The 14107-nt window shown below is 53.5% G+C and overlaps 2 protein-coding genes across 2 annotated transcripts; both read left to right on the top strand.

The window, feature by feature from the left end:
* The first annotated feature begins 1634 nt into the window (after positions 1-1634).
* On the top strand, positions 1635-2746 carry BZA05DRAFT_398119 (uncharacterized protein). The gene has a single exon (XM_051483684.1). It carries the CDS (start codon positions 1955-1957, stop codon positions 2507-2509), a length of 555 nt encoding a protein of 184 aa, XP_051339382.1. The 5' UTR covers positions 1635-1954; the 3' UTR covers positions 2510-2746.
* Positions 2747-9023: 6277 nt separating this feature from the next.
* On the top strand, positions 9024-13975 carry BZA05DRAFT_337565 (uncharacterized protein; the record flags this gene model as incomplete). The annotated part of the gene is made up of 2 exons (XM_051480861.1): positions 9024-10979; positions 11042-13975. The coding sequence occupies 2 exons, from the start codon at positions 9024-9026 to the stop codon at positions 13973-13975; spliced, it is 4890 nt and encodes a 1629-aa protein (XP_051339381.1).
* Between the last annotated feature and the right edge of the window lie 132 nt (positions 13976-14107).

Raw genomic sequence — 14107 nt, 5'->3', positions numbered from 1 at the left:
ACTTGGTTAGTGGCTATTGACGTTGACATCCAGTCAGAACATCTCCCCATTTCTCCTGATGGTAGTACTCTAGAGTAGTGGCTATTGATACTCAGCAAACGTCCCTCCATGTTTCTCCTGGTGGTAGTTACTCTAGGGGCTATTGACATTGACACTGACATCCAGCAAGAAAACACGTCCCCATTCAGAACACCGTATCACAATGCATCACTTGGCAACCGAATCCGACCGACTAACCACAGTACGTTTTGTTCTCAAAAAAAAGGTTCATGTGTATATTGACTTTCTAAAAACACCATTGAAGCTGTAAAGAGATATAGAACAAAAGAAACAAAATTTATAGTATGTAAAGCCACAAAGAAATATTAGACAAAAGAAAAGAATGTAAAAAACGACTGTCAAGTGTCGACATAATCTATGATATAAGACATATAAGAAGAAGAAGGTGTATGTATAGTATGTACAGCAGCAGCCCAAACCAAAAAAAAAAAACTCCATCCATCCGTTCCATCAAACTCCCTGAACCAACCAACCAACCAAGTAAGCAAGTAACCTGTGCTCGCTCCCTATGTATGTTCAAATCGTGATATTAAAAAAAAACAGCGGTCGTAACAGTCATGATAATTGTGTCCCTTCCGTTTATAATGAAACAGTAGTGCTGGGCGCACTCCAGTACCACCCACAGTACCCACCCGAACCAATGTCGGCAGGCCAGGTGGCGTTCGCAATGTATTGCTGCGGACTGAAATGGTGCGCGTGGTTATTGGGCTGCATGTGTGCAGTGTGGCTGCCTCTTCGTGGGGGCGCCTGGGGCGCGGAGGAGGAGGGCGCGGCGGCGGGGTGGTGGAGTCTAGAGGTCGAAGGCGTTAGAATTGGGGGTGGATTGGAGAAGGGAGGAGGAGGAGGAGGTAGGTACCCGCTCATGCTGCCCATGTAGATATTGCCGGATTGCATCGAATCGTAAGGGTTTGATGGTTTTGTGGTCGACTTTATGGTGGTAGAGGTGGTGGAGGTGTTGGTGGTGGTAGAAGACATGATCGCTGTGTTGTATTGTGCAATGTATGGGTTTTTATTTGGAGGTTTTTTGGTTGGTGGTGGCGAGTGATGTGGTGATCGTCGTGAGATCTGAATATGAATGCTCGAATACTGTGGTGGCAACAACTGGTTGAAGCGGCGGGGGAAGGGGTTTATATTTCCGACAGCCATGGTGGATCTTCAGCGCGGCTTCTCCACCTCTCCCATGTTCGGTCGCTTGTGGCTGCCAACGAAAAAAGAGGGAAGCTGGCCCAGCTGCAGGTGCGTGCGAACAAACTAGACGTACGGGGCCACGATAATCGGCAGGGCCAAGCTGCAGGTTCACCCCCCCTCTCCACTCTCCACTCCCCACTCCACCCCCTCTTCCCCCACTGCACCGGCATCATCCGTGGAACCACGTCCCCCCAGCACGCGTACGTACGGACCGAAAAGAAAAAAAATATCTCTAACGGACAGCGAAGGGACAGCAAACAACGTTCGTCTGAGACCTGGCGGGCTTAGTGGATGCGGGCCGAACGGAGAATTTCGTTCTAGAAGGTATGGGGTAGGTCCTTCCTCCAATCCCCCCTCGCCCTTCCACCTTGCCCCCTCCCCCCCTCTCAAATTTCCCCACGCGCTGCATGCAGATGACACCAACAGCGGCCGGCGAGTTATGTCGTCGGTATTGGGTGATGTCGACACCACTGGCCGGCCGGTAGCATCGGCAGGAACGTAGCTGCAGTTTGCGGCAGAATTTGATTCGGATCGACGAAGATAGGCGGAGGATACAGCAATGCTTGGCCCTTCCACCGAATGCAGAGCTAGCGGGCTCGCTCGCCATGGGCACTCTACGGTACCTACTCTGTGTTGTGCCGGCCACAAGGGAAGAGTACCTAAGAGCCGTTATCGTCGCGGTTGAAGCACAAGCCCGTCATCTCAGATGCCGGTGTGCCGCGGTAGGTGGTGTAGAGTTCTCACCGCACTGCTCCCTGCCCAGCTCCTGATGAGATCCATGTCCCTTCCCCCTCTCCCTCCTCCCACGGCAATTGGGTACGTTTGGGGAACTCCCACCCGCTGGCAAGGGACGCCGTGTCAGATGATGACTGATGAATTTCCTAGAGCAGTGGAGCCCCCCCACCCGTCGGCTGTGATAGGAGACACTTGTAAGCCTCGAAGTGGTGAAGATGTTCCTGTTGCCGGGCACAGCGACCCAATCACAGCCAGTGGGGGTCCCACCGGGGAAAGGAATCACCGTTCTTCCTTGTTGCAGAGTTCGCACTCGGTATCGATCGTCGTGGCCTTCTGCGTCCAGCGAAAACACCGACACTCTCGCGCACACACACTCTCTGCACTGCAGCATGTCGATCGATATAGTGGTGGTAGTGGTTTCCCATCCTCAAACCGATCAAACTCTGCCTCCTTCATGTTTCTCCGCCGCTCTAAGGGGATCCCAATTCCCCAATCGTGCCTGAGAAGTGAGCACACGCCGACTTGACGGATTCCGAAACCGTTGAGTCCTGAGACCTGTTGACGAGGCCTAAGACGGCGCCAATGAAAGCTCGTCTAGCAACGACGTCAGCGGTAGGGATGTGGGTGGCCGCGGTGCGTCCGTTCCGGCAGGTTGCTAGGATCGCGGAGGAGATAAAGTCATTCCTTGCTGCATCCACAGTGCATCCGAGCTTGGTTTTTCGAGGAGTGGGTTCGGGGGGGTGGACGGGGGGACATGCTCGGGTGCAACGAACGGTCGAACGACGAACAGACTACAGTCGGTGAGAGACGACGTCGTGAGTACCTATATTGACTAGCCTGGGCCAGATCAGATTAGATCGCTAGATCAGATCTTGCGTCGATCTCAGCCTGATCGTGGAATGGCACGCACGTTCGAAGTCCGGGCTGGACTTCGGTTCAGGTTCACGAGCAGGCAACCGCACATCAAAAATCAAGTATGTAAGTGAACCGCGTACAACGACCAAGCTCACGCACCCAAGGTCGACAACGAAGAATCCTCCACAACCTTTAGCTTCCACCGTACCTGCGTCACTTACTTACATATCTCCATCTCCTCGAACTACCAAAACAGGTCGTTTGGGTGGCAATCGCCATCACCGCCATTGAACCATCCATGGGTTCATCTCACTCGTCGCCCCACCGCCGGAAACTTCCCAACAGAGAACTGGATCTTACAATTTTCCCGCCAACGCCCAGGAGTGCTGGTGGCAACGGAATGGAATGCTTTGGCGCTATCCTCAAGCGCCGGTCTACATGGAATGGGCGGATCTGGGAACCAAAGGTTCCGCCGGGCTATGAAGAGGGCTGCAGTGTTCTACATAGGTAGTCCAGTCCCGTCCGTCCGGACTCATGGACGGGACTGCGGACTACATACATCCAGTCCGTCCGGAGGTGTGCTGGACGGACTACCTACATAGTCCACCGGCAAGGTCGGACGGGACGGACTGCAATCGACTGCCAAGCATGTCAGTGAGGTTGTTGAGAGCCATTCGCGCTGTCAGAGTTGGAGGTCCGTAATGTATATCACAATTGCAGCAATGCTGACAGACGGCAAGAAATCCGACTGGCGATATATCAGCGAGCATCGTCATCGGTCGGCCGAGTACTCGGCATATCAACGGTATGCTATCATGACGTATGGAGCGAGAGATTCTGTATATATAGAGGACCTCCGGTCCGGAGAGACTGTGGAATAATCAAACATTATCAGCCAAAACATCCTCTTATATTTGACCCGCGCAAGGTCGCTCCATTGTGGTTCCAACAATTTTACATAACAGACATATTGAACACAGTGCTCCGGATTAGTCCAGTCCGGATGGCGGTCCGGACTAGAAGGACCACTTACATCAGTCCAGTCCAGTCGATAAAATTGGAGGACGGTTTGAATCCAGTCCATCCCAAAGATTTGCCGTCTTGGACTGCAGTCGACTGCAGTCGACTGACAGACTGCCACTTTCTGAATTTTTTGGGTCGAACTATGTGGCTAGCGGGCATCACTCTTTCAACCTATCACAGGTTCTCTTTTCGTACCATGCCAGCTCTCCATCTCCTACCGCACCGTCGTCTGAATAAAGATCGGTATGATGGATGTTTTCCAGCAGGAACCGCCTCCATGCGATTCCATCGATAATGTGGTGTAGTAGGTACTCGCCGAATAAATCCCACGAACCTTGCTAGAAAGATCTCGTTAGAATGGCCCGCGAGCACCTATTTGAGCATTTCCGCCATGAGAGCAGAGCCGGAAGGAGTTTTAGTGGGGCTAAAATCACACACTCTCTCATCGTCGCTGCAGAATGGGTGAGTACTGAGGACACACTGAAGGGCCTGGAGTGTCTCGAAATTCGGCAACGAGATAGTCTTGTACGTAGCTGCTACAAAGGGCCATGTCAAGGAGATGGAAACTATCCTCAATGCGCTGTGCGAAGAGGATCTGCAATAGCTGTATGTACATAGACGTTTACAAAAAGTTCATTAGTGAATTCAAATATTTTCCATTCAAAGTAGTACCAGTCCATCCAGTCGACTGCGGTTCGTCCAGCCCTACCAGTTGCACAGACTGCCCAGTCCAGTCCAGTCCACGCCGCCTGCCGGACTGAACTGGACTATCGAAGGCACTGATTGAACAACATCAACAACTCGGTCCCCGACTCCCCGGAAGTTGAATGCGGCCCCCATATCATGGTAATGCTCTCATTATGTTGGCTGGGACTCGGGAGCCAGATACGTTCGGTCCCGTAGACTTGATGGGCGGGTATGTGCTGGAAAGATTGGAAGGTTTTTGCACTGCCGGACTACAGTCCAGCCTCGTCCAGCGAAACTGCGGACGGGACGGGACGGACAACTTGTATCCCGTCCGAAAAAGGAACGGAAGAGACGGGACGGGATTAATTCCGTCCAGTCCGTCTGGACCGGACTGTGTATAACACTGGCGTCGGGTTCGTCAGGCACTCGGTGCTGAGTTCGTCGAGCAGCCTGTTCGTCAGAAGGGTCCACTAGGTAGATAGCCAGCTCAGTGCCAGCAATCAGAGCAAATCGAAGTTTCTTGTGACGGTAACATCCAATGGTTCTGCGGTGTACTCTAGTAGTCACCATACAGAGTTGCTTCTCGATAGTATCTGCGGATACTGAAGACTGTTTGAAAGGTCCCAGATCAGAGCTGGGCAGAACCGAACTTTTCCTCCTGCTGAGTGCGTTTAAACTTTAAGTTTTCGCTTGGTGGGCTGGGGGCGGCGTAGTGTCATATCATGTGAAAGAAGACCCTTGGAACTTCCCAGCTCTGGGACCCTCATATGTAGCAACTTAAAATAGTGCGCTTTTAACGATCTCGAATACACGAGAAATCCGTTCCAAGGGTCGAGGTCGGGTTCATAAGATAGCTTGGTGACAAGTTGGTCGGGCAGCTCGGTAACGGGTTCGCAGGCAGTTCAAGGCTGAATCACATCACTCGGTTCTCTCCCTCCCTCTCGTTCTTGGAATGCTCGAGATTCATTTTCGACCGACACAGGTGAGCATTGAGCAGATGTGTTAGTTGTGTTGTTCCAAGCGGCTTGGAGCTTATGGAACGAACGCTTACATCCCCTCTTCGATCAGATTGACTACAGTCTACAGCAGACGAGGGCAAAGCATCAGCCAGATTCAGGCTATCTCTCGCAGTTACGCTTGCAGACGGATTAGAACTGATGAGAGGTACATATCCGTAACCCCAGCCTGCGTACCAGACGGACAAGTGGATTCCTGGCGTGTATGAGCAATCATTTCACCCAAACTCTACTAGCCCTATGAAACAACGTAGCCAACTGCCCAGCCATCCAGCAGACGAGACATATCATACGCATTACGCATTACGCATGAACACAACTTAAAGTCAAAGGCGTAGGCGTAGGATTTTTCACCGTGTTATGTTTAAAAAACCCTAAGTTAACATGCTCGTACCTGTTCAGCGTTGAGTGCATGGCAAAGTTCATAATGGGCCAGTAAAGTGTGATGGCAGTGCTGATGGAGGGCGACTCAATGGTCTAGTGCAGACCTACGACAATGGTTGATTATACTGTCTTTATACGTTCTTTTTATTCTTTTTTTGTTCATTCATTGATTGCGTGCGACCGATCTAAATCATGGCAATAAATCTTTATACGTTCTCATCCGGATTCGACTCATAAATTAGCGCTCGGCGAGTGACATCCAGTGCACAAGCTTGGTGGGGAACCACGGCAAAAACAAAAACCTTCACCATCCCTAGTGGATAGCTTTAAAACCTTGGTGGTTAGGCTGTTTTTAGGTGATCTACCTCCCGATGGAGGGTGCGTAATCACTAGGTCAAGCGGTGATTCTTTTTTCCGTGGCGGGAGATTGAATGGAAGGTTATCGTCGAAAGTTAGTGATGTGTGTCAGTCACGCATTGAATGGAACCAGGAGCCGTTGCAACTGTAGCGCTCGCATTACTATACTCCACTCAATAGCAAGCTCGACACAACCTTGGCTTGAAGTCTTCATTCATCCTTCCCGGTTGCATTACCCCGCCGTGAGACAAAATTCCGAGTGCACTTGGAACTTTCCCGAGTGATATACCGTGCTCCATCCACCATCCTTCCCCCTGCTCAGCTCAGCTGAATGGCCAGCTAATGTAAGGGTAAGTGGTGCCTCAGCTTGCGCTTACAATTCGTAATGGTGATGAGGCACGACTTATTGGCTGTTCTTGGTACAAAACTCTAATCTTCATAGGTAGCCTTTAGAGTACATACGAATTCCCAGGAACCTCGATAATTATGACCGAACAGTGCCGATTTCTCGATTTCTCGATTTCTCGATAACCATGCTCTACACAGCCCCTTTCGCCTTTCGAGATCCTGAAATTCCCACCACGAGACAAATTCACAGCGATGATTGCAGTGTCTCTCCAGGACAAAACCGGGCAAGATCTGGCCGGTCTTTGTCGATCGTCGCAGTTCGAGGGTGGTCATCTGGTCGGTATCTACCGGTTTCGAACGCGATAGGTGGATATGTTAGAGTAGCAACTCTGGGTAATATGTAAAGTACATGCACGTGAAGGTATTCGCGAATCGCGCACGAAACAGGCGCGGGGTTTGACAGCGATACATAGAGTACAGGGGTAGAGTACCTACCATGTACCGCCAGAGAACGGAACGTCGCAGCTCGGCGCCAAGGGTCCGAGCCGGAGTCGTCGAGCTGTTGACTGCGGCCAAGGTGGTTTTGCCCTTGGGCCGAGGAATTGCAATTAATTACGGTGGGCTCAGACTCGGCGGAAGAATAGAGTACATAAGACGCCATGGCACCTTCTCGGGGGCTGTGTTGATTCCCTACCTACTCTACTCTACATAGAACCACACACGCGTACGCCATGCCGCCATGTGCAAACTTTTTTATATTTGCTCTAGTCACTTACTCATCCGAAGGCCCAAGCGACAAAAGTGCTCCTGAACGGTTTCCTGAAGAGTGGCCGCTGCTGCCCCCCCCTCAAGCGAGAATGTACAGTAGAGTTCTGTATGTATACCGGGAAACATGTCGACGCGGGTATGTACAGTAGATATAGATACATACCACGGTTTGTCGGCCGGGGGCGAAAGGATGCAGGCGGCATCATGTGTTTTGTGAGACCCGTGGGTGGGCCTGGCCTGCAAGGGAGACGTGCCAAGTACCCTCAATTCCACCGCCAACGTAACATGGCCCGCCAATGCGCGTTGTCAGGGATCCGCACTTTCATCGACTTGTGTTGTGCTACCCTCTGCAGAGTAGAGTACTCGCCAGGTACTTGCTTTGCTCTAGCTAACTATCGAATCTACACGACACGACTCTTTTTTTCGCGTCCGAACGGAGGCAGAGTCTCCTCGACCACTGAACCTCTCCATACCTCTACATACCGACGGAATAGTCCTCTGCTGCTGCTCCGAACGCCATCCCCACGCGGCTGCTATACAGGCACTCTACGTACGTGCCCCAGTGTGTGCTCCATCGACTCTACATCCCGCATCTTGGTCCTTCACCAACGTCACTCCTTTTTTACTGTCGATTTCGTATCCACCCCCTCTTCGGCGTGACGCATACGAGTCTATTCTATCTCATCCCCCTTCTATCCATCACAGCGCATTCTTTCCCGCGTTCAGCCCTCATCGGTCTTGTGGATATCCCACACTTTCCCATCCATATCCTTGATTTGTCCCTTTCCCCCTGGTTGCAGAAAAAACTCCCATTCCTGTGTGGATCCATGAGCTTCAGCTGTACTGTAGCACAGCTTTCCGCATAGAAGCTGGGCTGGGGCACACGACCAGAAAATAATTAAAGTTGTCCCCGTGTGAGAAGTTGGCATTGTTTGCGTGTGTTGTTCGTTCGTTGCTAAGCCCAGCTGCACCTTACAGCAGCAGAAGCAGGTCGACAGCCAGTCCTCGCGCAAGCCAACCACCACCCACCACCACCTTTGTCACCACCATTATCCTCCCAACAAACGTATCGGCCGCTTTCGGCTCTCCGCAAGGATGTCGACCAATGTCAAGAACAATCGCGGTCTTCTACCTCCGATCACCCTCAACACTACGAATATCTCCAAAAGGTCCAGTTCGCATGCGAATGGGGCGTCTACCAAGAAACCGAATCCCAACGCGAACCTGACCTCCCTCGAGCCGTCGCCCCTTCCCCGGAGGATCTCACGGAACTTGTCGCAGCTGGAGGAGATGGAACCACCCCCACCGATACCCGCCGCCATCGAAGAGCAGGGGTACAGGTCGCGGCCGTCGTCATCTCACTACTCGCCGCGATGGAAGGACGACGGGGCATCGGACGATGAATCCACCGTGCAGACTCGTCGCAATTCGGCCGGTTCTGGGTCTACCACAGCATGGGCAGGAGGAGCAGGAGGAGGCTCGCCAGGGGAGAGCAGCGCGGCCGGACCCTCAAACAACAATACACGTGGGCGATGGCGCAGAACTAATTTCTTTGGAGGCGCCCAAAACGGCTCCACCGCTTCGGTCGACGGCGGTGACGAGATGGACTTTGGCGGCGGCGCATCGACTCCGCGCTCAAGGCGGAGCGTCCTCTTCCAATCGGGAACGAGACCGTCCGGGGAAGACTACTCGGCCGGCGAAGATCTCGAGACTCCCACTGCGAACAAACGACCTAGCTTCTTCCAACGGCTTAAGAATTTTGGTGGATCTACTACTCACGGCAGGTCGCAATCGGGTTGGACGGTCGATAGTGTCGGTGATGCCGACAGTCCTTTCACGCCCGACACCCCTCGCCCACCGTACGCTGCCAGTGATGGTGGATACCTGGACGACGGCGCGGACTCGGAGGGTCTGCCAAATCGCCGAAGGTCGTTCAGTCCCGATGCGAGAAGCGGCGCGATGAGCGCTCCAACCACGCCGAGACTTGGCGGGGGCAGGATGCGACGGCGTGCAACGCTTACCGGCGACGATGGGAACGATACCGATCGGTCGAGGAGGTACAACTTTTCTCGTCGGTCATCGTTTAGGAACAGGGTCACGAAGCGCCGGTCTACGGACGGAGAGAGGCCATCGTACATGCCCACTTACAGGGACTCTGCAGCGAAGTGGAAGGCTCTCAAGGCTGGGATTCGCATGATTGGAAGGAAACAGAAGGAGGAATCCAAGATCGACAAGCAGAAATCGGCCGAGCTGGTGGCGGAGCTTTCGGCTGCTACTCCTGCCGCTGTAATTCTCGCGAGTATGTTTCAGCGGGACGAACACGGGCACCGAAGGATTCCCATATTGCTCGAGCAGCTCAAGGTGCAGATCACGGACTCAACTCATTCCCAGAAGGGTGCTGGGCGAGCGCAAACTACATTCCGATTGGAGCTGGAATATGGCAGCGGCTTGACGAGGATGAAGTGGGTCATCCATAGAGAGTTTCGCGACTTCTTCAACTTGCACTCCCGGTACCGGTTGGCAGATGTTAGTAGCACAACATTCACCGGTGGAGGAGAGGGCCACAAACTACCGAAATTCCCGAGGAGCACTATCCCCTACCTCAGGGGTGTCAGAGGCTTGGGAAGCGACGATGAATCCGGGGAGGAGGGCATTAGTGGCATTGGTGGCATATCGAGAACACAAACGGATGCGACTATCCAGGGACCCGCTGATCAGGGGACCGGGAAAAAGAAGCGGCCACCCGCGAGGAGGATGTCCACTACGGTCGACGACATCGAGCACGCGATGTCCGCCGGTATCGCTGCAGGTATTGCTGCCGCCACCGCGGCTGCGGGTCCTGTCGTCCAGCAGGCCATGCAGAAGCGGGAGGGTTTCAACATGCAGCAGAGACGACAGCTGGAGGATTATATTAGACGTCTCATCCAGCAGATGATTTTCCGGCCCGACTCGAACCGGCTCTGCAAGTTCTTGGAACTGTCGGCGCTCGGTGTTAGGCTTGCTGCGGAAGGATCCTATCATGGAAAGGAGGGATACCTGATCATTCGGTCGGCGAAAGGTAGTGACTTCAAACGGCCGTGGAATCCTTCGCAGGTAGCCAGGCGCCATGCACCAAAGTGGTTCTTGGTCCGGCATTCCTACATCGTTTGCGTCGATTCGCCAGAAGAAATGAATATCTATGATGTGTTTCTTGTAGATTCTGCCTTTTCGGTGGACACTAAGCGGATCCTTAAGATGCTCAAAGACGAGCCTGTATCTGCAACTAACCCTGCCAGACCGCAGCACCACCGTCTGACCGTGCAGAACCACGAGCGGAGAGTAAAGCTACTTGCTAAGAATGAGCGGCAGCTCCAGCAGTTCCAGCAGAGCATGGATTTTATGAAGGAGAACACTCTATGGTCACGACCGCAAAGATTCGAGAGTTTTGCACCTGTGCGGAAAGGTGTCTTTGCACAGTGGCTGGTGGATGGCAGAGATTACTTTTGGAATGTTAGCAGAGCCATCAGTATGGCCAAAGACGTGATTTATATTCACGATTGGTGGCTTTCCCCCGAGCTGGTGCGTCTTTGGTAGTCTCACTCGAAACACCGGTGCGATATACTGACTTATTTTGTGACCAGTATTTGAGGCGACCGGCAGCGGTATCTCAGAAATGGCGACTGGACCGACTCTTGCAGAAGAAGGCTCAGGAGGGAGTCAAAATCTTTGTGATAGTCTACCGGAATATCGGCGCGGCCATCCCTATCGACTCGGTCTATACCAAATACTCGCTGCTGGATCTGCACCCCAACATCTACGTCCAGCGATCACCCAACCAGATCAGGCAGAACACCTTTTTCTGGGCCCATCACGAGAAGATTCTGGTTGTGGATCACATGATCGCATTCGTCGGTGGTATCGATCTATGTTTTGGCCGTTGGGATACACCGCAGCATTCAGTGATGGACAATAGGCCCAGTGGATTCGAAGAGGGAAGCGCCAACGCCGATCCAGACAGCTTCCAGCTATGGCCCGGAAAGGACTACTCGAACCCTCGTGTGCAGGATTTCTTCAATCTGGACAAACCCTACGAAGACATGTATGACCGCAACCTGGTCCCCAGAATGCCGTGGCACGATATCCATATGCAGATTGTCGGACAGCCGGCTAGGGACCTGACTCGGCACTTTGTGCAGCGGTGGAACTATCTGCTGCGACAGAGAACACCGTCGAGACCGACGCCGCTCTTGCTGCCACCTCCGGATTTTACGGAAGGGGAACTCGAGAGCCTGGGAATCGATGGAAGTTGTGAGATTCAGATTCTACGATCAGCTTGCTCTTGGTCACTCGGCACTCCAAATCTCACGGAGAAGAGTATCCAGAACGCATATCTCAAGGCTATCGAGATGTCGGAGCATCTGGTGTACATCGAGAACCAGTTCTTCATCACGTCCACGGAGATTGAGGGTACCAGGATTGAGAACCAGATCGGTGATGCCTTGGTCGAGAGGATTATCCGCGCAGCAAAGAATGACGAGGATTGGAGGGCCATCATCCTGCTTCCGCTGATGCCTGGATTCCAGAACGCCGTCGACGCACAGGATGGTAGCAGTGTGCGACTCATCATGCACTGCCAGTTCCGCAGTATTTCGCAAGGCGAGAATTCGATATTTGGACGGCTCAGAGCGGTCAACATCGAGCCAAGCGACTACATTGAGTTTTTCAGTCTGCGCAACTGGGGCAAGTTGGGCAAACCGGGAAGCGAAAAGCTGGTCACTGAACAGTTGTACATCCACGCCAAGTGCATGGTCGTTGACGACAGGATCGCGATTATCGGCTCGGCCAACATCAATGAGCGGTCTATGCGCGGCGACAGAGACTCGGAAGTCGCGGCTATCGTGAGAGATACGGATACGATCATGAGTACCATGGGCGGCAAGCCTTTCCGCGTTGGACGTTTCCCACACACTCTTCGTGTCCGGTTGATGCGCGAGCATCTTGGTATGGACGTCGACGAAATCATGCAGGAGGAGCGCGAAGCGGCAATGGAAAACGGCGAGCACGAGGACGATGAGTGGGACGACCAAGTGGAACGGTGGCAGAATGAGTCGGTAGAGGACATGGTCAACGATCAGCGCCAGAGCATGGCCGATCAGAGGCACAGCATGGTGTCTGAGAGGCGATACAAGATCGATGAGGAGGCCATCCAGCGCATGGAGAACTTAAGGAGCTTCAACCACGATGTCGACTGGGAACAGGAGAACAACCCGAACTTGAAGAAGACGAGGAAGAAGGAATCGGTGGACCCGCGTGTGTCGAATAATACCCAGCATCAGAACGATGTGCGGGGTTTTGGGCCTGATCATATGGTGCAGAGGGAATGTGAACGCGCAAGCATGAGCATTGATCGATCTACTCTGGCCAGTCCGAAGCAGTCGGAGAGGAGGCGGAGAGGCACCCTTGGAAGCAGAGGTCATGATGGCGCAACGCTTGGGAGTCCTACTAGCCACAGCTACAGCCACCACCAACGATCGCGTTCCTCCAGTCACGTATCGCAAATCACCGGAGAGCCGCCCCTCCCTCCGTTTCCATTCGAGCGTACAACTTCTGCAGCGCTCGGTCTTCCGCAATTGTCCAGTCTTCCCCCTCTGCCGAATACTAATGACATCGACATCGGAGGACCGTTTGCGACGCAGGAGCCGGATAAAGGCAATTCGTCGATGCCCATAGCGGCTCCCCCGGTGCTGCCAGCAGACTTCGCGTGCCCTGAAGTTAGGCCAGATATGTTTACGGATCCCCTCAACGAGGCGTTCTATCTGGATGTGTGGAGCAAGGTTGCCATGAACAACACCGAGATCTACCGTCAAGTCTTCCGATGCCAGCCCGACAACGACGTCAAGACGTGGGCGAGCTACAAGGAGGCGATGGATTACGGCGAGAGATTCTCACAGAAGCAAGACCTGCGCAATAGGGAGCGCATGGCGGCCACAGCCAAGAACGGCACGCAGAACGAGAACGAGAAGCCTGGAAGCTCGGGGGACGCTACCAAAGAGGCTACCAACGTCCGACTGAACCTCCCCGACGGCGATGCCGAAAAGACCGGCTTCGGCACGCCATTGGACACGATTAATACCCGGACCAGAGGCAACAGCCACGCATCCAACCACAGCCGGCTGAACACCGCGACCACGGCGAACTCGGGCCACACCAACCAGCCAACCGGCAGTCGCGGGAGCAACGGCAGCGGCGAGAAGCAGGGCGGCGGCAGCGGCGACCCAAATCTCCTGCAGAGCACCGTCGGCAGCGTCAGCTACGCGGGCAACACCAACGCCAACGCCAACGTCACGGCCGCCAACCCGAACGGGCTGGGACATGCCAACACCACGAAGCGCAGACGCAGGGGCACCACCAGGAGTAGTAAGACTACTAATGCCATGGAACCGGAGATCGCCGAGAACTTGATGGGCATGATCCAAGGCCACCTCGTCATGTTCCCGTATGACTTCCTCGTAAAGGAACAGGAGACCGGCAATTGGTTGTATAGCATCGATCAGTTGGCGCCGATCGAGATCTAGTAAGTCTCCTCCCCTTCCCTTTCCCCGCCGCGAAACCTAAACCAAAAACGGTATACTGACTGAAATGTGATATAGCGATTAAACGCAGCTTCCTGTGGTGTGGTGTAGTGCGGTGCGGGGCGATGTTTGTCT

This window comes from Tricharina praecox (genome assembly GCF_024521635.1).
Source record: "Tricharina praecox strain CBS 144465 chromosome Unknown BZA05scaffold_12, whole genome shotgun sequence".
Lineage (NCBI taxonomy): Eukaryota > Fungi > Ascomycota > Pezizomycetes > Pezizales > Pyronemataceae > Tricharina > Tricharina praecox.
The sequence above is the reverse complement of the archived record's forward strand: the minus strand, read 5'-3'. Positions and strand labels throughout refer to the sequence as shown.

Coding starts and splice junctions, on each gene's coding strand:
- BZA05DRAFT_398119 (XM_051483684.1), top strand. CDS start 1,955: ATGCCGGTGTGCCGCGGTAGGTGGTGTAGAGTTCTCACCGCACTGCTC.